Source organism: Myotis davidii, unplaced genomic scaffold (genome assembly GCF_000327345.1).
Source record: "Myotis davidii unplaced genomic scaffold, ASM32734v1 scaffold370, whole genome shotgun sequence".
In the NCBI taxonomy this organism is placed as follows: domain Eukaryota; kingdom Metazoa; phylum Chordata; class Mammalia; order Chiroptera; family Vespertilionidae; genus Myotis; species Myotis davidii.
Genome location: NW_006288615.1, coordinates 16,016,870 through 16,038,961, shown reverse-complemented (window position 1 = coordinate 16,038,961; position 22,092 = coordinate 16,016,870). Strand labels below are relative to the sequence as shown.

Genomic DNA, 22,092 nt, shown 5'->3' with positions numbered 1-22,092 from the left:
TTACACTTGAAACTTAATATTATTAAATTAATTACTTCAGTTGCAGGTATATTTGATGTACCTCTACTTGCAAGTAATTGTCTTTAAAGTACAACATTATAATATTCTTGAAGCAAAAATGAGTAGGAACCTAGCCAAAAAGAATTAGGTAGTGTCTTCTCTAATTTTCTGAGCATTTCAATATTTTCCATAAAGAATAACAGTTAAGCTAGGTATATAACCTATATAACTATATAAAATGAGATGAAATACCTTTTTGTTGGTTGTCAACTGCTAAACCAATACTGGTTGCTGAAAATCTTCATCTTTTAGCTAACGTGATAATTTCTAAAAATGATTTGAGGACTGTAATTCATTTTGACCTATGAAGGTAATATTCCTAATGCAGTAGCTATAGTTTTTACAGAAACAATATTAATTAGCTTTCAGAAAAATATGACGAGCAAATGATTTTTGAAAAGAGATACACACCTGATGATCAGGCAGTCTAATTCATATTGATTCACTCCAATCTAGTGACTTATCCCAAATTCAATAACTAAAAACAAAACATTTCAAACATAAAAAAATTAAGCAAATATTTTTTGCATTGTAGTTTTCTAAAACTTTATGAAACTATCATCATTGCAAATAATAGTCAAACTAACAATTAGTAAGCTACAGGTGCAGTGCCTTTATAAAAAAACATGATCATCCTTTTCATGGTAAATTACTCAATTACATGCCAATAAATGAGTTTACCTCACTAATCACAATCTAAGCAGCTAACAAAAGCAGAGCACCTGGCCATAAACAAGTCCTTTGAAATACAATTTAGTACTAAAGTTTGAGAAATGACTGTTTCCTCTTTCATATTAAAAACTTTTTACACGAAGCTCAGCCTTTTGTGAAGGAAAAAAAGATGAGAATCTGTAGTAAATTATATAAGTATCAAGAAATTCAGTATTAATGCTGCACCATAGCCATAATCTTTTATGCCCATAGAAAGAATATTGTTGAACTTAAAAAAATTTTTAGTGTGATGCTATGCACTGGTGCCTCAACTAATAACCCTCCAGAATTTCTGTGCTCATCTAAAAAGAGTCCCTGCTGAATGTTCTAATGCATTTTATTGTGAATCTTCAGCAAATAAAACTTCATGTATGAGCTCATGATGTGCTTTGGTGCTGGAAAGTCACAGACTCTGTGGGAAGCTCTTTATCTTCCCAGCAGTCAGTGTTCTGAGAACATCAGTGCAGCTACTGTAGTTACCTGTAGATTACTTGTATTTTCTCACATCTGTGTCCAGCAATCTAAACCATGATGATAAAGGGTCATTAGGTTTTGAGTGAGGAAGGGGATGGACTAGACAATTTGCTCTGATAAGCTCCTTGTTGGGAGCTCCAGTTTAGAATGTGAAATGTCGGATATGTACAGTTTTATACTAAAAGGCAAAAGGAATTTTACCTTTCAGCTTTTACAATTAAAAATGATGCAGTTTAATGCCTCACTATAGCCTATAGTCACATTTTATTTGACATATTTATAATTAAAGGTATTTAAAAGAAATAATTTCTGCTTGTAAAATCACGTCTATGCTCTATTAGCCACAAAGAATTCGGGTACAATTACTAAGATAACTGCTGTTTGGAGCACAGCAAAGCAATTTCCCACAGTGGGACTTACAGTTCAATTTACCAGTTGGGCAAATATTTTGTGCGCTGTAGTGGTCTAGAGAGTTAAAAGCTATAGGTAACATTTGAGTAGTGTTATACCTGGGGAAAAGTTTCCTCAATCCAAATCGATGGTTTAGATTTCAAAGTATCCTAAAAACAACTCCCAAATTAATATTACATAATTTGAAAACAATATATAAAATATAGTTGTCATAGGAACCCTGACTGACCTCTTGTCCTCCTCAAAACAGAGCTCAAAATTTAGAACTCAACACTACTTTATTTTCACATTTTATTGGAACCTAAATCATTATGATACTTAATCACATTTTCCTAGTAATCAGCTAATAGAATGCTAAGTTCTTGATTAGATTATAGAATGGGAATACTAATTACTTACTTTGAAATGGTTTAGAATAACTGTGTCAAGCTACAGAAACAGCAAAAAGACCTGGGTGGTTGTTTTTTTTTTGTTTTGTTTTTTGCATCCTTCAGTTATTATGTGACACATCAGATAGAGAGGATGAAAAGAAGTGTTTCAGTTTAATGAAAGAGCTTAAAAAATGTTTGCAAAACTTGCATTCATAATTTATCTCCTTTTGAAAGTATGTTTATTTTAGTAAAATATTATGTCTTCTACCCATCTTCCTCCAAAATAAAATTTTAAGAGATAAGAGTCCTAGAGGACAAATAAAACACTGCCTTGCCTCAGAGAACAATACTAAAGTTACAAAAATATGTGAATAAAAGCATATAATATTTTAAAATAAAACATCAAGTAGTGATTTGGGTATTTTTGGAAATAGTTTTAAAATGGTTATTTGGGTCACCATTTGATGGCTTTCCAATGCTGCTGGAGAAGAAAAATAAAAATACTTATTTTGAAAGTTGTTTGCTAGCACTAAACACAAGCAAGCAATATTTCCCAAATGGTTAAAGATAAACTAAGCACTTAACAATTCCCATTTTTCCTCCCTAATACATGAATTATCTAAAGTCCTTTTATGAAAGACCGTTAAGAGGGAAGATGTGTCACTATTACCAATGTAGAGACATTTCTTAAAATAAAAATTATAAATCTAACATTTTGGTAACTAACATTAAACACCCTAAGGCAATATAAAAATACAATTCCATAATAATTATTCATACACCAAGCCACTGTAAACCTAAATCATTTCTGAAGACCTGAATGTGTCAAGAACTTTGACAATTATGACTGGAGCCAGGAAACTGTAGCAGTGCAGAATTTCTTATGAATTTCTCCAGTTACTTTTTATAAATGCTGTCTTGGATGACAGCTTAATGTGTACCACATGCAATATTTATTCTTCTTCAGTGTCAGACTGTCTAGCCATCCAAAGGAATACAAAGAATGTCACTTATTAGGATAAAAGCACAAGGAAGGTAATCAAGGACATATGTAACATCAGCCAATCATGCCCTATTTCAACATCCTATTTCATTCATAACAGTTCAACAATTATTTGCTTACTGATAACTTGCTTTCAGGCTGTTTGTGTTCACCATAATAGTGGTTTGCATTCATTTTTGCTCTTTAAAATTGGACACTTGCTGTGCCATATGTGTTTGTCAAAACTTTCTATCTTCTGTCAGAAATGGCTTAGCATATCAAATAATTTCTATTTGTCAGAAACTACCAATACAACAATCACTAACCCTGATGTCAACAGGGCACTAAAATAACTATAAAACAGCAAATTTAAAACTGTTAAGTATTTCATAGGAAAAAAATTCTATAAGTGATACACAGTAAGAAAATTGTTATTAGCTAAGCCACACTCACACACCTTCTCCTGCATATGGCTAAGAATGCTTAATAACTACAGCTTTTTCTCTTGTTTCAGTATTTCAAGATTCTGAAGCTGATAGAATTTCCCAGTCTAATCTAGTGGTCTTTAAACTATGTAGCCAAAATTTCTAAGTAATACCAAGTCACATTATAATATCCATTTGGCCACACAAACAAATTTCACTTAATAATAGATTTAAAATAATGTCTCACCATACATCATAATCATGAAATACATAATTGTAGAAACATAATTACTTAATCAGATTTAATCAGAAAACCTTAACCAGATATGATTTCAACAATGTATTCTAAGTAACACTTAAAAGCTTTTAAAATTACTAATTTTAAGAGACCTAGACAACTAAGATGTTTTCCTCTGAACATAGAAAAGGTGACTAATGGTTGATAGTCTCTCTTGGTCTCTTTTTTCCTCTTCTGCCTCAATCTCAGATTTGACCTGAAGTAAATTCTACAATGTGAGACATATTCCATACAAACTATTCTATACAATATCAAAATAAGACTCAAAAATATTTTTAAATAATAAAAACATTATTATAAAAAATTTATTTTCAGTCTACATCTATGAACTGTTTTGTACCCACTGATTTTCTCATCATAGTAAGTGTTACAATGCAGCTGCTTATAGGACTAGTGAAAATCCATTTGGAGAGAATTGGAAAGGTATAGGAATCAGTCTTGATTAAGGAAAAGAGAAACACAGCAAGATTTTCTAAGTGCTGCTATTCCATTCAAAAGTCTTACGCTTCATGAAATGGTAAAATCTCTCCAAATATGAAGTTTGGTACTTATAGTTCTAAACAAAGTTCTAACTGGATCCCAAACTTAAAATTTTAGTTTATTTTTTTGAGAGGGAGGAGAAAGGAAAAAGCACAGTGAAATAAAGGGAAAATATAAGTGACCTTATTCTTATAAATTTCATAAGACAGAACAACCTATATAATAAAGAGTGAATATGCAAATGGTCATCACGCCCTCACGCCATAATGGCTCAGACACTCAACAATGGGGAGAGAGGAATGGGGATCAGGCAGGCACAAATGAGCTCGTAAGAGAGGAATGGGGACCAGGCAGGCACAAATAAGCTCATGAGAGAGGAATGGGGACCAGCCAGGCACAAATGAGCTTGCGAGAGAGGAATGGGGACCAGGCAGGCTGCAGCCCGGGAGAGGGACAAACCGCCTGCCCCACGGTCCCGGGTGCCAGCGGCTGTGTCTGCACTTGCGGCCTGGGAGAGGGCCAAGCCGCATGCCCTGCAGTCCCGAGGGCCTGTGGCTGCGGCCCGGGCGAAGCTGCTCGCCCACAGTCCCCTGGGGCTGCAGCTGGCCTGGGCGAAGCCGGCCCAGGTCCTGGGTGCCTGTGGCAAGCCAGAGGGAGTGAAGCCTGGGTCCCGGGTGCCTGCGATCGGCTGGAGGAGGGAATCCTGAGTCCCGGGTGCGGGGAGAGGCAGAGGTGGTTAGGGGCTATCAGGCAAGCAGGGCAGAGGTGGTTAGGAGTGATCAAGCAGGCAGGCAGAGGGGTTAGGGGCAATCAGGCCGGCAGGCAAGTGGTTAGGAACCAGGGGACCCGTATTGCAAGAGGCATTCAGACATCCCTTGAGGGGTCCCAAATTCGAGAGGGTGCGGGCAGGGCTGAGGGACACCCCACCCCCCTGCATGAATTTCATGCACCAGGCCTCTAGTAATATTATAAAAAGCAAATATATATATATATATTTAGGAGAAACAGAAGAAAATGGAAAACTGTTATTCTTTATTTCTTGAAGTTAGGTTAAAATAAAAAATTTAAAGACTTTCAACTTGACCTCATGAAAAAAGGTATAAAACATTTTATTGCATGTTGTAGCATGCTTCTTATGCAACAAAATGTGCAATAAGAGTTGGCTATGTTGGTTATATCCTAGTGAAAATAACACAGAAACCCATACCTGCTGGAGAGCAATTACAATTTGCAGTGTTTATATAAGCAAGACTTAGGATGTTGGTTAAGAGAATTTATTATGAATTACAACTGCCAGACACTAACCATAGATCTGTCATATATGTGCTTTTTTCATCATATTATAAAAATTAAATTCTAAGATATATTGATTTATTTCTACCACAGAATAATTTCATTAGGTATACGTAAAATATTTAATTCTCATTATTTATAAGAAAATCATTCTATTTGACAGGTGAGGGAACAATGACTATAAGGAAATCAGCAAACTATCTTGAATCCTGTTTATATAAAACATTGCATTTATGTTTGCTCTCTAGCTGGTATAGGTTCCTGTGTAATTTTAACTGGTAAAACTTTGTGCACTTTTTGTTGCATGAAAAGCATGCTATACATGCAATAAAATGTTTTATATTTTCTCCCATAAGCTAGGGTTAAAAGAAGTCTCTAAAATGTTTAACGAGGTTTCTTCATATCTCTGAGTAAATGGGTAGATATTTGCCTCCCAACATTGTGATGAAGGTTAAATCAAATAAAGAACACAAGTGTCCTGACCTGTTTAGCTCAGTGGATAGAGCATCGGCCTGCGGACTGAAAGGTCCCAGGTTCGATTCCAGTCAAGGGCATGTACCTTGGTTGCGGCACATCCCGAGCAGGGAGTGTGCAGGAGGCAGCTAACTGATGTTTCTCTCTCATCGATGTTTCTAACTCTCTATCCCACTCCCTTCCTCTCTGTAAAAAATGAATAAAATATATTAAAAAAAAAAAAAGAACACAAGTGCCCCCAAATCAACATGTAATAGATGCTCAAGAAATGGTACCCATTATTTCGCCCAAGACTTGTATGTACATGTATATAATGTCCTTTCTGTTATATTGCTATGTACCATTATACTGCAATACAGTATTTAAACAGAGTATTATACAAATTATCTTTGTACTTCAACTAATAAAAAGAAACATGTGTACATGCACAATTCCTTACTCCCAAGAAGGTCTCAAAAACAAAGCCAAGTTACTGAAAATGCAAGGAAATGGAACAAATTACTACATGGTTAAAAACAAAACAACCAAGCCTAACCGGTTTGGCTCAGTGGAGAGAGCGTCAGCCTGAGGACTGAAAGGTCCCAGGTTCGATTCCGGTCAAGGGCATGTGCCTTGGTTGCGGGCACATCCCCAGTATGGGGTGTGCAGGAGGCAGCTGATCGATGTTTCTCTCTCATCGATGTTTCTAATTCTCTATCCCTCTCCCTTCCTCTCTGTAAAATCAATAAAATATATATAAAAAAGTAAAAAAATAAAAGCTGATAGTCATATTTTCTCTCACTTAAGAAAACAACAACAACAAAAAAAACAACCAAGTGGTAGAAGAAAGTACTTATTTTAAAAAAGAATTGATAATATGTAATTTTCTATGGGAAAATATAGAAACTATTTTAATTGTCATCCCTACAAAGGGCTATTACATTTTAACATGTTTGGAAAATAGTTTTCAGTGACAAGTCCATGAAAATAAAGGTACAGATTAAATACAAATTTTATTTACCTCAAGTTGGCATTTGCTAATCATGTTATAGTGAATTTTTAATCTCAAATTTTATAGAGCATGAACTATTTAACAACAAAACCTTATTTAAATGAAATTCATAGTCATAGGAAATATGGCTAGTACATGACCTATTTTTCAGGCCTTGTATACTTTTCCAGCATTCCCAGTGGCCCAATGCTAACGTACTATGGCATAGTAGTGAGAAGCATGAGCTGTGGCTTTAAAATGCTTCGGTTTGAATCTTGGCACCACTGACTGGCTATGAACCTTGGTCAGGTTTCTCAATCTCTCTATACTTGCTTTGCATTCCTTAAAATAATAATGGCACCTACTTGAAAGGCTGTTGGGAGTCGTAAGTCTAACTGGCATGTAGTTAAGTGTTCAGTAAGTGTTGATGATACTGCCTACTAATACAACAACACTTTAGGCACATGAACTACCTGCCACTGTCCCATCTCATGATGTTTTCTCATTTCCTTGTTCCTTTACACATCAACTCCCTCACCCCCAGCAGTGAAGAATTATCCTTAACAAATTTTATGGTATGCTAGCAGGAAAAAAAAAGTCAAATTCTACTTATCATATTAACATATAACAACTGACCTGTGGTTGTAGCTATGTTTTCTGGGGTTCTATAGTACTACTTTAGATTTGGCAACATGATGCAATTTTTGGTTTTGGTTTCAATAAGAGCCACTGTATTTGCTCCACCAAAATTTTTATGTATGTTTAAAAATAGATGCTAAAGTTCTGCTAAAATATATTGCTATAACAATATTATATAGTTAACAAAATTACAAGGCAAGGCAAAAACGACAGCAGCTGAAGCTTATTATCCTAAGAGAAGCACACAGTTGTCATCTTGAGAACTGTTTCCATTTATTAACTACAACAATTTGGTGGAGATGATATTTTCTGAGATAAAATGTAGCAGAATAAAAAAAATTAATGAAAGCAATATTTTCAAAGATTTCTAAAGATTCACAAATATAGCTTGTACAGTCATATGTGGAATAGGCACAAACTTTCAAGTCAATGTGTCTATTTCTACTACTTGATTGCTATAAGAACTTGGCATACTCTGGATTTCTCCAACTGCCCTCTCTGTAAAATGGTCATGATAATACCTGTTTCAAAAATATTTGTAAAATTTTCATATAAGGTTCATCTATTCTATTAACATCTCACTAATTTGTAAGGTAAAGGGTGCCTGCCATATAGCAGGAACTCAATAATCATGATGGTTTGAGATATATATATATAATCTTTTGGCTTGGTACAGGAAAAGCTAAATCAATGCCATTCAAATAAGGGGATGGGGCAAACAGACAAAAGAAATATGGCAGAATTTAAAAGGTAACAATCTATATATCCTATCTAATAATAGACAAACGTGGTAATTAACCATACCTCCACTACGCCTCCCATTGGCTAATCAGCAGGATATGCAAATTAACTGGCAACCAAGATGGCGGCCCGCAGCCAGGCAGCTGAAGTGAACATGAGGCTTGCTTGTTCCAGTGATAGAGGAAGCCAAGGTTCCCCACCTGCCGTGGCCCAGCTCTGAGCTCCAGATGCAACAATGTTGCAATTATAGAAGCTAAACAAACCCCAGACACCTGCTTTCAGCCAGCTGGCCTCGAAGCTGGAGCCGCAACAAAGTTTCAATTACAGAAGGTAAATAAATCCCAGAATAAAAAAAGAAAAGAAAAAACGGAGAGACTGTGAGTGGTGGTGGGAGCCTCCCCTGCCTCCTCAGCAGTGACTAGGATGTCTGACTGCAGTTTAGGCCTGTTCCCCGCTGGCAAGTGGACATCCCCTGATGGCTGCCGGGCTGCCAGGGGGATGTCTGATTGCCAGCTTAGGCCCAATCCTCTGGGGAGCAGGCCTCAGCCCGCAGATGGTCATCCCCCGAGGGGTCCCAGACTGTGAGAGGGCACAGGCCGGGCTTAGGGACCTTCCCACCCCCCCTTCTCTCGAGTGCACCAATTTTTGTGCACCGGACTTCTAGTATATATATAAAAGCGTAAACGACCAGAAGATCAGACGACCAGCCGGTAGCTATGACATTCACTGACAACCAGAGGGCAGACGCTCAACACAGGAGCTGTCCCCTGGTGGTCAGTGTGCTCCCACAGTGGGAAGGCTGCTCAGCTGACAGACGAGCGCCAGACAGTGGGCTCACAGCTGGGGAGCACAGCTGCGGCAGCTCAAGCCTCTCCCGCAGACACTCCCCTTGTGCTCCTGGCCTGAGTGGGGGCTGCTGCGGCAGGCATGGCGAGGCCAGGATGAGCGGGAGCTGCACGGAGCCCAGCCCAGGCTCAGGCTCCTACCCAGCTGCCTGCCACTTCACGCACTACTTCGTGCTGTGCAGGATCTATACCAAAGGTTCTCAACCTGTGGGTCGCAACCCCTTTGGGGGTCAAACAACCCTTTCACAGGGGTTGCCTAAGACCATCGGAAAACACATATATAAATACATATTGTTTTTGTGATTAATCACTATGCTTTAATTATGTTCAATTTGTAACAATGAAAATACATCCTGCATATCACTCTTATTTATCTCTCTGCTAGCTTACCTCATTCCTAAGCTCAAATGCAGATCTCTTAAACCAATGATGAAAATGCTTCATTTTAGTAAAAATTCAACTTAAGGCCAAAATAATATGGTGCCAAATGGACCACTCAGGATTTGTCTGAAGATCCAATGAAGTAATGTAAATTGAAACACTGTAAAGTTTTCACAAATGTAGGTTATTATTATTATTCTTAGTATCAGTTCAATCTACTTCTTTGAGGCCATACATCAAGGGATTTTTGAAATATATATATATATATATTAATTTCAGAGAAGAAGGGAGAGAGAGAGAAAAACATCAACAATGAGAGAGAATCATTGATTGGCTACCTCTTGCACACCCCCCGCCGGGGATTAAGCCCACAACCCAGGCATGTGCACTGACCAGGAATTGAACCCTGACCTCCTGGTTCATAGGTTGACACTCAACTACTGAGCAACACAGACTGGGCCATCAGGGATTTTGAAAAGAAAAATGCTTTGGGTGATACTGTGGATCAGCAAGTTGCTAGACAAGTATGAAAAAAAAATGAAATTCAAAATAAATCTATATAATTACAAATATGACTTTAAAGGTTGCTTAAAGCACAGCAATCAAAATATAAGATTAACTATAGCAAACTAGAAAATAAATGACAGTCATTCTTAAAATCCCAAAATAAATTGTAGAACAAATTTAGGATATGTTTTAATATATATTTAACCACAATGTATGTGAATAAGAATTACAAGTTCTTTTCAAGTGGGTGTCTTCACATTTTCTTCTCTTTGATGCTCCATCGGACTTGACTTGGCGTTTGCTGTTCCCTCTCTCTGAACTGAGCTTCCCTTAAATTCTCTCATAGTGCACTCCCTAACTTCACAAAGGCCTTCTTTGACCACCCTAACTAAAATAGCACCCCTTTACCTTGCTTTATTTTCATTCATCATCCTAATTACTTACTGACACTATATTAAGTATTTGGTTGTTGGTCGTTTATAATGCCATAAAACTGTATGTCTTATTGCGGGGTGTGGGGGGCTTTTTCTGTTCACTACCTAGAACAATATATGACACACAGAGGGATCAATGATTATTTGCTTAGAAAAGGAAAAGGAAGCATAGTACATACTTCCTCAGTGAGCTCATGTCTTCATTAGGAACATAAATTTGAACGTTAAGCTCTCGATAAAACATTAAAAAGAATGAACAAAAAAACAATGTGCAGCCCCAAACTTATAGACAGGGTGCACTTCAAGTTCCTAAGTCAGTTATTTTGGAACATATTTTAAGCAGAATTTAAAAATTGGTGACAAAAACGGTCACCAAAATATGTCTCACCCCAAACGCACTGTTTCTACCACCTTGTGAATTAAAGAGCCTTTCAAGGGTGTTTCATAAGCTAATGTTTCTGATAGGGCAATGCTTTTTAGTTCAGTTAGAATAAGGAAATATAACAGTTTGAGTAATGTAACTACTATGAACTATAGATATGCCAATGCCACAAATAGGTTTATTTCCACTTTGCTCTCAATCCAGCCAGAGCAACAGCTGGATCCACTATGAGGAAACAGGAAAACATACTGAGATCCAGAAAAGACTTATTTTCAAGGTGTAGAGATATGAGAGAGGAAATAGGAGTAGAGGGAAAAACCAGGTCTTATCTCCAAGCCAGCCCGGAGAAGTTGCTCATAAATTGGGAATTTGCAACCTTGGGAATATACTGTATAGTTCCACAGTTAGAAAAACAAATCCTATCATGACAAACTTATATATGAGGTTTGAGGAGGTACTAAAATATATGCATAGACATCTTTTTATGAAATTGTTATAATCCAATTCATTAAAATCACAAAATTCTAGCACTGAAACGAAACTTTAGAAGTGATCTCCTTTAATTCTTTACTGACCTTCACTGCCTCACCTCTAACATACATATATAAACTAAAAAATACAGAAACAGATGCAGGAGATCACAATTTAACTGTTTTAAAAGGCTTTTTAATTAATACACATCTGTTTCATAAAATTATGCTATTGTAACAATTAAAGAATGATGTACTCTAATGAAAGTCAAGGAGTGACGATAAAATCCTCTAAGTTGCAAATGGTAAAGTCATAGGGCCAAATCTGAGAGCGAGATGGGGCAAAGTCACGTGGAAGATGGTGGTGTCAAGGAAGTCTTATTGTTACTGCTACTGCACAATAGAGATGGCTCTCAGTTGCTTGTTTTGTTTTGGAGGACAACTGTTTCAAAGCACAGAATTACAGTTGTAAATATACAACTGACCCTAGAACATGGGTTTGAATTGTACAGGTCCACTTATATGTGGACTATTTTCAGTAAGTATACAGTCAGCCCTTCATATCCTTTGGTTTCCCATTCGCAGATTCAACAAACTATGGATTGAAAACAATATTTTTGATTTGAGGTTGGGAAATCCATGGGTATGGAGGTCCAACTGTATGCATTATTCTATACCATTCTATTTAAGGGATTTGAGCATCTGCAGGCATCCTGGAAGCAATCCCCCATGGATACTGAGGGGTGACTATAGTTAAATTTGGGGGGAGTCAAAAGCTCTATGTAAATTTTCACTGCATGATAGGGAGGGATGGCGAATCCGTGCACCAGGCCTCTAGTATGCATATAAGATCCTTGGTTAATCTCTTCCCGCCCTCCGCCCACCCCCTTCCCTCTGAGATTCATCAGTCTGTTCTATGTTTCCATGCCTGTGTGTTGAGCATCTTCCCCCTGGTGGTCAGTGCACATCATAGCTTCTGGTCGAACGGTTGAACGGTTGCTTAGGCTTATATATATATAGATTTCAAGTAGGTGGAACACACTCAGAATTAATAACATATTCCCACAGCCTTCATAACATTAGGTATGTCAACATGAAGCTAACACAAACCCACCCTCCCCCAATTTTGTGAACCATAGCGATAAAAAATAGAAATCATAACCCCAAAGAAACATTGCATGGGTATTGCAGAACTTTTACTATGCCAGGCTAGTGGATGTTAAAATGAAACATTTAAAAAATCTTATACATGTGAATCTTGCTTTATGTAATATCCTGAACACTTTATATGAAAATGAACCTAATTTCAAATCTACTTAAGAATCCCCCGGAACTAAAATAAATAATTTATTTAAAAATAATTAACAAAAAAGAATAATTAATCATTCCCATTTTATTTGTTTCAAGTAAATCAAATGTATAACAATGTGATTTTATAAAAAAGCACATGTATTACATTTCTAGCTTCAATGAGTAATCTTGTCAGAAATTCATGACTTCTTAAAATCATTTTACAGAAATAGTTTTTTATTTATATATATATATGTGTGTATATATCTATAGATAAATGTACATACAAAATTAGGTAAAAAATGGACATACTTTCCCCTTCACACATAGTTGCTGAGATATAGTACCTGTAATTCTTATAAACGGTTCAAGAAAAGAAGAAAATATTGGATTTATTCTACAATTCTCCCCCTAATCCAGCACATAATGTAAAGTATCACCAAACTATTTTTAGTTTATTATGTACCAATTATGTGGAAAACTAGCAAAAACAAAAGTGGACATGGGGAGACTGAAACCTTTTTCTTTTAAAATTTCATTTGGTGAGCCTGACACACTGCCCCTGATTATACAACAGTTTAACTTTGCTAATATTTGTCTACCTATTCTAAATCAATTTCAACACTCAGATTGACTCTTATATAATATTAGTTGAAGGGTAATATTCAGTGACCACAAGCCCACCAGGACATATGTAAACGTGTATTATACACACATACAAAACCTAAATATCTCAGTTATATTTTCCAGTTGAATAAGATCATGTAGTTAAAAAATAAGAAAATAAATGATCCTTTATCAATAATTTTTAAGAAAGATGGGGGCAAGAGAATACAACGTTGAAACATAATTGGAAGCCACATAGGTGTACAAAATATATAGTTTCCCTTATCCACGGTTTCGCTTTCCACAGTTTCAATTAGCATCAATAAACCTCCAAGCAAAAATATAAATGGAAAAATGCCAGAAAAAAAATTCACAAGTTTTAAAGTGTGTACTTCTCTGAGTAGTGTGATAAAATCTCACACTATCCTGCTTGCCTGCCCCGGACACGTATCATCCCTTTGTCCAGTATCTCCATGCTGTATACACTACCTGCTCATTGTCACTTAGTAACCATCTCAGCTATCAGTTCGACTGTCTCAGTATTGCAAACTTTGTGTTCAAGTAACCCTTACTTTACTTAATAATAGCTCCAAATCACAAGACTAGTGATGCTGTCAATTCAGATATGTCAAAAGGAGCTGTAAAGTGCTTCCTTTGAGTGAGAAGGTGAGTACGGTGCAATAAAATATTTTCAGAGAAAGACTACATTCACATAACTTTTATTACAGTATGTGATTTATAAATTAAACTTTATCAGAGAGTATGTATATATAGGGTAAAAACAGTATATATAGGGTTCGATACTATCTGCAGTTTCAGGTATCCATTGGGGGTCTTGGAATGGATATCCAGCTGCTAAGCCTTAGAGGAGGACTACCATATCTAAAATTAGTTTGTTTTACAGATTTCGTAATTGGATGGCATATACCACTAACAGAACAGCAAAGATTGAAATTTAAACCCTAATTAAGTAAAGGTTTCAGAGTTCTAATGTCCTGTACCTGCTTGACACCATGACTCAGTAGCAATCTCAAATGAAAATTAATACTGCATATAGTATCATCTTAATTATATAAGTAACTGATTTTTTTTTAAAAAATGAAATCCTCAAGTGAGCAAAAATCATTGGCTCCCACCAATGAAATAAACAATTACTTCTGTATAGTTTTATTCATTCAAAGAACAGTAATTTGTAATAATAAAAAAAAAACCTCTTTCTGTGGATTCCCTTACATCTTGATTACTGTCATCTGATCATAACACAACTGTAACTCTGCTATCATGTCAGCTTCTCTTCAGGGGATAGGTCTTAATCATAAATCAACAGAATGACTAATTCAACAATGTTAAAACCAGAGAGTAGATGCTTGGAGCCATTCCAGTTTTTACATCTTTCAAAGGGTCAGTACACCTACTCAGTAACACAATAGATTTTATCTTTCAAAATGTGTCCCTCTTTTCTAGGATTGAAAAATAACATTCCATTTAAATTTAAAGTGAACTTTAGTAATTAAATTGTTCATCACTTCTGAACACACTAAAATAAAGTTTTAGTCTTTCTCTGGTGGCAAAAATCACAAACCCCATCTCCTCTTTCCTGAGCATTTGAAATAGTTTTCTAGACTTAAAAGACCCAGGAAAATATTTATTGCCGCTTCCTGCATCAGTCTTAATTTGCTTCAGTAGCATTACATAATAATCTTAAACAGCAAAACCTTTTCTTTTGCTAACGGAGCAGCTAATGCAAGTGAAGCTTAGATATAAACATTATAAAAAAACACACAACAAGATGCTAGCAAAAATTAAAAGCATTTAGTAGTGAAAATGTATTTTAACTATGTACATCTGCTTGCAGTGTTATAAATGATGAAATCCTAGTGTTCATATCCTCCATAATAAAAATTTATTCTGCACTTTAATACAAAGGCTATGTTGCATAAACAGAGGATTTAAAGCTGTAGCAGAGTGGGTGAATGAAAGGCAAATGGCAATCTTTCTGGCTCCAGTAGATGCCATTCCCTATCACACAATGTTTCCCACTCATAAATACATGACAAATACTTCCTCAATCATTTTTTACGAGCAGGGATGCACAGGGGGTAGTCAATGGCTAGCTTGAGGGAAAATAGGAACAGCAGGCGGCAGAAACTGTACAGAAAATGGCTATGTGGTAAATTCTCTTCTGGAACATCACTCAGTTACCCAGTCTTTGATCTTTCAGCTACAATTACACTAACTTCCACAAGAGCTGACCCCCACCCCCAACTCCCCAAACTTACACACAACCCAAATCAGATCATTAACTATACATAAAATCTAAAATTTGGTTTTATAAATAGTATCATCCATACCTCTACATTTTTATAAATTAAAATTTGCTATTTAGACAGGAGTTAGTTTACTTTTTCAATTGGCTATAACCATATCATCATCACAACTGGTCTCACAAAAAACATGGGGTGTCTGGCGACAGCTAAATCACAGACTGGCGTCTCCCAAGCAGTCTGTCTACCATTAGGGTCTGGGAAATAGTATTTACTATACAATTAGAGCCAGGGAGTTCTACCTGTAATCATCCAAATACAGGTGTGAGAAGCCCCTTTGGGCAAGGAAACTGACTCATCCCTTTTCATGGATACTTTGATGTCAGTATTGTTTCACGAAACCTCAGGAAACCTTATCATTTATACCATAATGAGAAGATTTATTAACTAAGGTCAAGTAATAAATTTAAAATTCTTTCCCAAAGGTAACAATTTTTAACACACTAATCATCAAATTTATAAGAATTTGAAACAAGACGGAACTGATTATTTTAAATTTATGTATTGGAGGACACTGACCAGTGAGAACGAAATGTTCACGTTAAGTTTATGCTTTCTAGAATATTACCAATAAAGAGGTAAAATTCAACTTTCTATCAGGAACACAAAATGCCTTATAGTAATATTAACAGGACATTTTTAGTTGCAGCAATTTCACAGAATTTATTCTAATGATTTATTGGAGTTAACCATCTGACATTAATTATTGTTTTGGCTTCCAGTCTATGAATGTTTATTTTTCAGTTTAAAGCTTCTCACTCTTTGATATCATATGGAAATGAGAATTTTTAATGGAAAATTGAAACCATGTGCATCTAAGTACTTAATGAAGTACAGGAAAAAACAGACAATATATTTTAGGGGAATTTAGATATTTTGCTGTGGACAGTTTTGATCTGTTTGTATAACTTAATAGTATAAAATACTGAGAGTCCAGAGAGGCGATTCAAAGCAAATATTATGCCAAATGCGTATATGTCCATATGTTATATGAAAATACGGATTTTTTGAAGTTATTAGTGAATGAAAGGAAACCTTGTACATTTTGGTTGCATGTCAAAAATTATAATCAATACATGGATGCATAGTTTTTAATTTTGCCACACTTTTAAAGTATTTGAAACAGATATTTGGTCTTCCCTCTGCCCCACAGTTGTTTTTATTCTAAATTAAAAACAACTTTTTTAAAGCATTCAATCTGGATTTTAAAATTTATGTCAAACTGTAATCCCAAGTAGATATTTTAAAGTCACATATCAACACAGCTAGAAATTCCTAGCTTAAAAAATTTTATTGCTCCAACTACATTTATTCTCATTTTGCAAAGAAAACAAATAATGTCTATTAAATTTGAAACGTAAATATGTATGATTCAATATTACCTAATTTAGTTGTTGTTTTTTTAAGTTCTCTCAGTGTAAATCAACTAAAATATTTATCTCAGAATTTAAACCCAGGCAAAGCTTTCTCATCCATTTTAAGTTTTTTAATAAGAGGAAAAAAATTAAAATCCAACATAGCAGTATATACATATGTATGTGTTTGTATACAGGTATGTCTGGATACCTTGGGAGGAAAAACTTACCATTTGTTTTTCTTTCTAATGTAATCTTTTTCAGAAAGATTAACCAAGTACACCATTGGTTTTGAAGTCAGAAATAAGTATTTATTCAGCACTTCAATCTAAAGTGAAGAACAGAAAAATAACCCCTTTTAAAACTTGAGTAACTATTTAACTGTTTAAACAAGTAGCCTTTTGCATTTTTATAAATCTTGTTTCTAAAAGATTAATTATTATAAAATATCAGGAACAGGGGGAAAGAATTAACAAGCCTGGGAATAAGCAATCATTGACAAAACTAAAGTGTAACTAGATATAATAATTAGTATAAAATAATGACAACTCTAATTTGTTCTCTAAGAAATCAAAGCAAAGGTAATAATAAATAGCATAATATTTATAACTTACCTCTTTGTCATTCCAATCATGATAGAAGCGAACAGGTTTCTTTTGATCTATAACCCAGGATTTGACTTTGCACATTATGTCCTATACACAATTGAGAAAAATAGTAAATACAAGATGAATACTAAGCATTTAGATTAACTAAATACTAAAATTAAAGGGGGAACTAAGACACACGGATAATTATTTTCAGTATCTCATTATAAAATTAAATAACAATGAAACGTTGTGGCATTAAAATATTAATATATAAAATGTGAAATACTAGCAAAATTAGTAAAGGTCTTAAAATGTTTAAGACAATTCAACTATTAAAGACAGTAATATTTCAACATTACCAAGTGATGCCACTTTCAAGATAAACATACTACTAGGAAATTGTGTGTGTGGGGGGAACACTAGAGAGAGATTGAATTATAATTTCTTTCGTAAAAAGAAAACCAAACAAATAGATGAACTTGAATCTATTATTGATAGCCCTTTTTAATATGAATTAATTTTTTGCCAACACCTTCTCCCTGCCCACTTCTCCTGTCCCCACTCCAACAATCCCCTCCAACCTGCCAAAGCCTCCATTACACAATGGCAAGAGCCCTGCACTGGTGACCTCCAACCAGCTGCATTCACTTTCAGAACATCTCTCTCTGCTGGAAATCTAAAGGCCTTTTAGTTAGCAAGCTAGTGTGCATTCAGAAGGAGTAACTGCAGGAAGAGCCCAATGTGCTTTGTTTCTCTGGCCTTTCTTCACAGAAAGATTAATCATCTGTGAAATGGAAACGGCAAACAGCAAGTGACACAAACTGAACCCTTCAAGCCTTTCCTCATCAGTTTTGTGGTTCTGAATCTAAAAGCTGCGTGTGGCAAGGTTCCCCTTACAGGCAGGTGTTAATAAAAGGCTCTAGGGTCTGAAAGGTCAAACTTAGCTCTTCCAGAAGAAGTGCATTGGAGAGTCATCTGTTTTTTGTTGTTGTTAAAGATAATTTATGGATGTTTAAAACATGCAATTTTAAAAATTGTTTGTAATACACAATAATTAGTAATAGTTTTTTTAATTTTCATCAATGCATTTTCCTTTACTATAAATCAGTTATTCTTCTATAAATATCCACTTATATAAATTACCTCAATATTAGTACATCTTCCTTCCAAATCTTGCTGTTAACAACAGAAAAAATAAGGAAAAGTCCTATATCGTTAGATCCTGATTTGAAACACTCCAGGAAAAGGACTTCCTACAGATTTTAACAAGGAAGGGGCAAGCTAAAAACTTTTAATGAAATCTAACATGTTCTGCTTAAGAATAATCACTTTTACTCTTCTATAACTGAATTTCACTCATAAATGTTTAAAAGTGGCTAATGTAACACCATTTCCTACAAGGAGAAGATCAAAGTGCTATATTACAAATGCATTATGATTAAAAAAGCCCTGTGCAGCCTTGCTATTAACTGTTCTTTAAACCCTAAAAGGCTTCCCATAGATCTCACTTGGCACTGCATATACAACCTTTGACAAGTAATGTAGACCATTTTTATTCATTGCCTAAAATTGTAGGCAATTATGTGCGTCACACTGGCCACCTGCAAATTCTGAATGCCTGCTCCAGTTGTCAGTGTAAAAAACTAATGTCGGAGGGGATTAATCTAGGGGGAGAGAGTCCTCTTTAATGGCTCCAGCAGGTGAAATGGCCCAGCTGGTTACTATGATGAGTGGCCAGAACAGCTTATGTAGAGATACGCAACAAGATTATACAAAAGAAGAAACAGTGGTGCCATCTTATATTTGGTTTCATTAGTTTTTTTTTTTCAATTAAAGAAAGAAAAGAGAATAAAATAGACAAAAGAAAGCCAAACCAAAAATAAAGAAGGAAATTAAATTTTAATCATATAAAAAGTGTAAAATACTTTTGTAACTATAAACGTTTTTACAAAATGAATGGGATTCAATAAATGCTGTATGCTAGTGAAGGAATTCCAGTATATCTCTCTCATTTTAAATTAACTAGACCATCACTTCAGATATAGAAATGCTTTTTGGCACCCCCTCCCCCACCTCTTACACCTAAATACTGTATTATAAATTAGAAGCACTCAAATAATTAAAGTTCCCAAATAGTGTATTAATTAAAGCCACATTGAAATCTTTTTAGAAAATTTGTTACCATCTTTGAACAGTTGAAAATAAAAATACCTTAAAATTTAAGATATTTTATTTTGTACTCAGTTCTCTCAATTATTCCCACAAAATATTTAATAGCCAGGAAAAGACAGATTAGTAAAAGATGTCAGTTTTACTAAAGACAAAACACAGATTGATCAAATAAGATTATGTTACATAAGTGATCATTATATGGTACAGTTGCAATGCATTGTTTTTCTTACTTTAAGTAAAAATTAATTTTAATTTTAGGAAGAAATTAAAAGATATTATGTTCCTTATCTAAAAACTTCTAATTAGATGAAAAACACACACAACATTTGGACTTATTTGTATATAATACTTAATGGATTGACTGAATTTTTTTTCTTATGCTTGTATATATAAAATTATGGTTAGAACAAGAAAGGGTTCCAGTTCAGTGAATTTCATTAACTGAAAAAATAATCTAGTACATACCTAACTTACTTTTAACAAATTAGAATACGATAAGTACATAAAACACTTTAATGCTTGACAACTCAGAAGTTATTTTAGGGTTTTGTATTTCTTTAGTAATATTGTGATGTAGAAATACAGATATAGGATGACTGCTTTGGTAACTGTGGCAAATTCCTCATTTTCAAAATAAATTCTGTACATGATGGAGATTATGCAAAAATTCCTGGTCATTTGAACTTTTTGGTTACATTGCAGTGATGTGAGTATACTATTTCTAGAGTTAACAACTTAATGATACGTGTGGAAATAAATCCTAGGTCTACCACTCACCAAGTCTGTGACCTATTACTTCATTGATAAAATTCATATGAGGATACTATCTACCCTCCTGGGGGTTGCTGTGATGATCAAAAGAGATAATGCATATAAGGTGTTTAGTGCAGTTTTTGGCACAGAATAAGTTCTCAGTTAATGTGAATTGTGGCCATTGTTATTATGATTGTTGAAAGATTAAATGCTAGGGATCTACAGAATGGCAATATATTTCTTTGGGTACTCCTTTAAAGCAAATAAGTATACATCTTCCACAAATGAACAATTGTTCAGTAGTCCTTTATTCCAAATAACTGAAGCTTACCAACAATACTGGCTTTCTCAGTGAAAACTCAATTCAGGTTTCTAGTCTTAACATTCTACAAGAATTATCTAGCTTTTGTTGAACTATCTTTTAACTGCAAAGAAACTTAATACAAACACACCTCTGATACCTTGCTCTTCTACTTTGACTCTTCTTACCGAGAACCTGGTATTTCACTTTATAAATGCTCTATGTTTTATGCATTTTATATTGTTGTTAATAGCATCAGGGAGGATGTGTGACTTGCCTAAATTCCCATAGCTAGTAAGTGGTATAGCTGAAACTAAAATTCAGGTCTAAGTGACGCAAAATTTAAGTTTGGTCCTAAGACTTGACTTTTTTGTCTTCCTTACTGCCTTCCTAATTGCTCCTTGTTTAGCCTAGCAATTCCCAAAGTTGTTATTCAAAGTCTTCATTCTCATTCCAAAGTCATCAGAGAAATTCGATATTCTTACTTTTTGGGTACAATCTGTCAATCCGTGTATCACAAAAATAATATTTTTCTCTGCATAAAATAATATAACCATTATTTACTAGACTTTTCAAGAGTAATTATTAATCTTCTCTATTTTGATATTCTTCAGTTTCCATTACAGCAGAAATTATTCATCTGTAATCTATAGTTATCAGGGGTCACGCCCTGAAGTTGTATTTTTTAAATATATTTTTTATTGATTTCAGAGAGGAAAGGAGAGGGAGAGAGAGATAGAAACATCAATGATGAGAGAGAATCATTGATTGGCTGCCTCCTATACACCCCTGCTGGGGATTGAGCCCACAACATGGGCTTGTGCCCCTTGACGGGAATCAAACCTGGGACCCTTCAGTCCACAGGCCAATGCTCTATCCACTGAGCCAAACCAACTAGGGCTAAAACTGTATTTAAAGTTCTCTATTTATGTGCCTTGGAAGGATGATAGCTCATTTCTTCCAAATGCTTTTAAAAGGGATTTATTATCCAAAAAATCAAGAACAAATGTTGTGAGTGATTCTGTGGCAATACTCAAATGCAACAACAGTCAATAAAGTAAATGTTCCAGGTCCATGGAATCCCAGACCTGAGGTTCAGACACTGACCTAAAACTTGCTTCAGCCAAACCCTGCACTCGATTTTCATCTATTCTGATCAACACTGTGCAGATAAAAATTCTACATTTATCTAACACTAGAGGCCCGGTGCACAAAAATTTGTGCACTGGAGTGGTGGTGGTGGGGGGGGGGTGACTCTCAGCCCCACTTGTGCTCTCTCACAGTCTGGGACTCCTCGGGAGATAACCACCCGCTGGCTTAGGCCCGCTCCCCAGGTGGTAGATGGCAGGCCCA

At 35.3% G+C, this 22,092-nt stretch overlaps 1 protein-coding gene across 3 annotated transcripts in view; it reads right to left on the bottom strand.

The window, feature by feature from the left end:
* The window catches only part of OLA1 (Obg-like ATPase 1), a 162,668-nt gene that overhangs the window by 34,272 nt on the left and 106,304 nt on the right, over window positions 1-22,092 (bottom strand). For all 3 annotated transcript variants that reach the window (XM_006760604.1, XM_006760605.2, XM_006760606.2), the window contains exons 6-7: window positions 17,538-17,618; window positions 17,154-17,251 (exon numbers count right to left, since the gene is read on the bottom strand). In XM_006760604.1, the coding sequence (XP_006760667.1) occupies window positions 17,154-17,251; window positions 17,538-17,618 (179 nt within the window). The remainder of the gene's footprint in view (window positions 1-17,153; window positions 17,252-17,537; window positions 17,619-22,092) is intronic.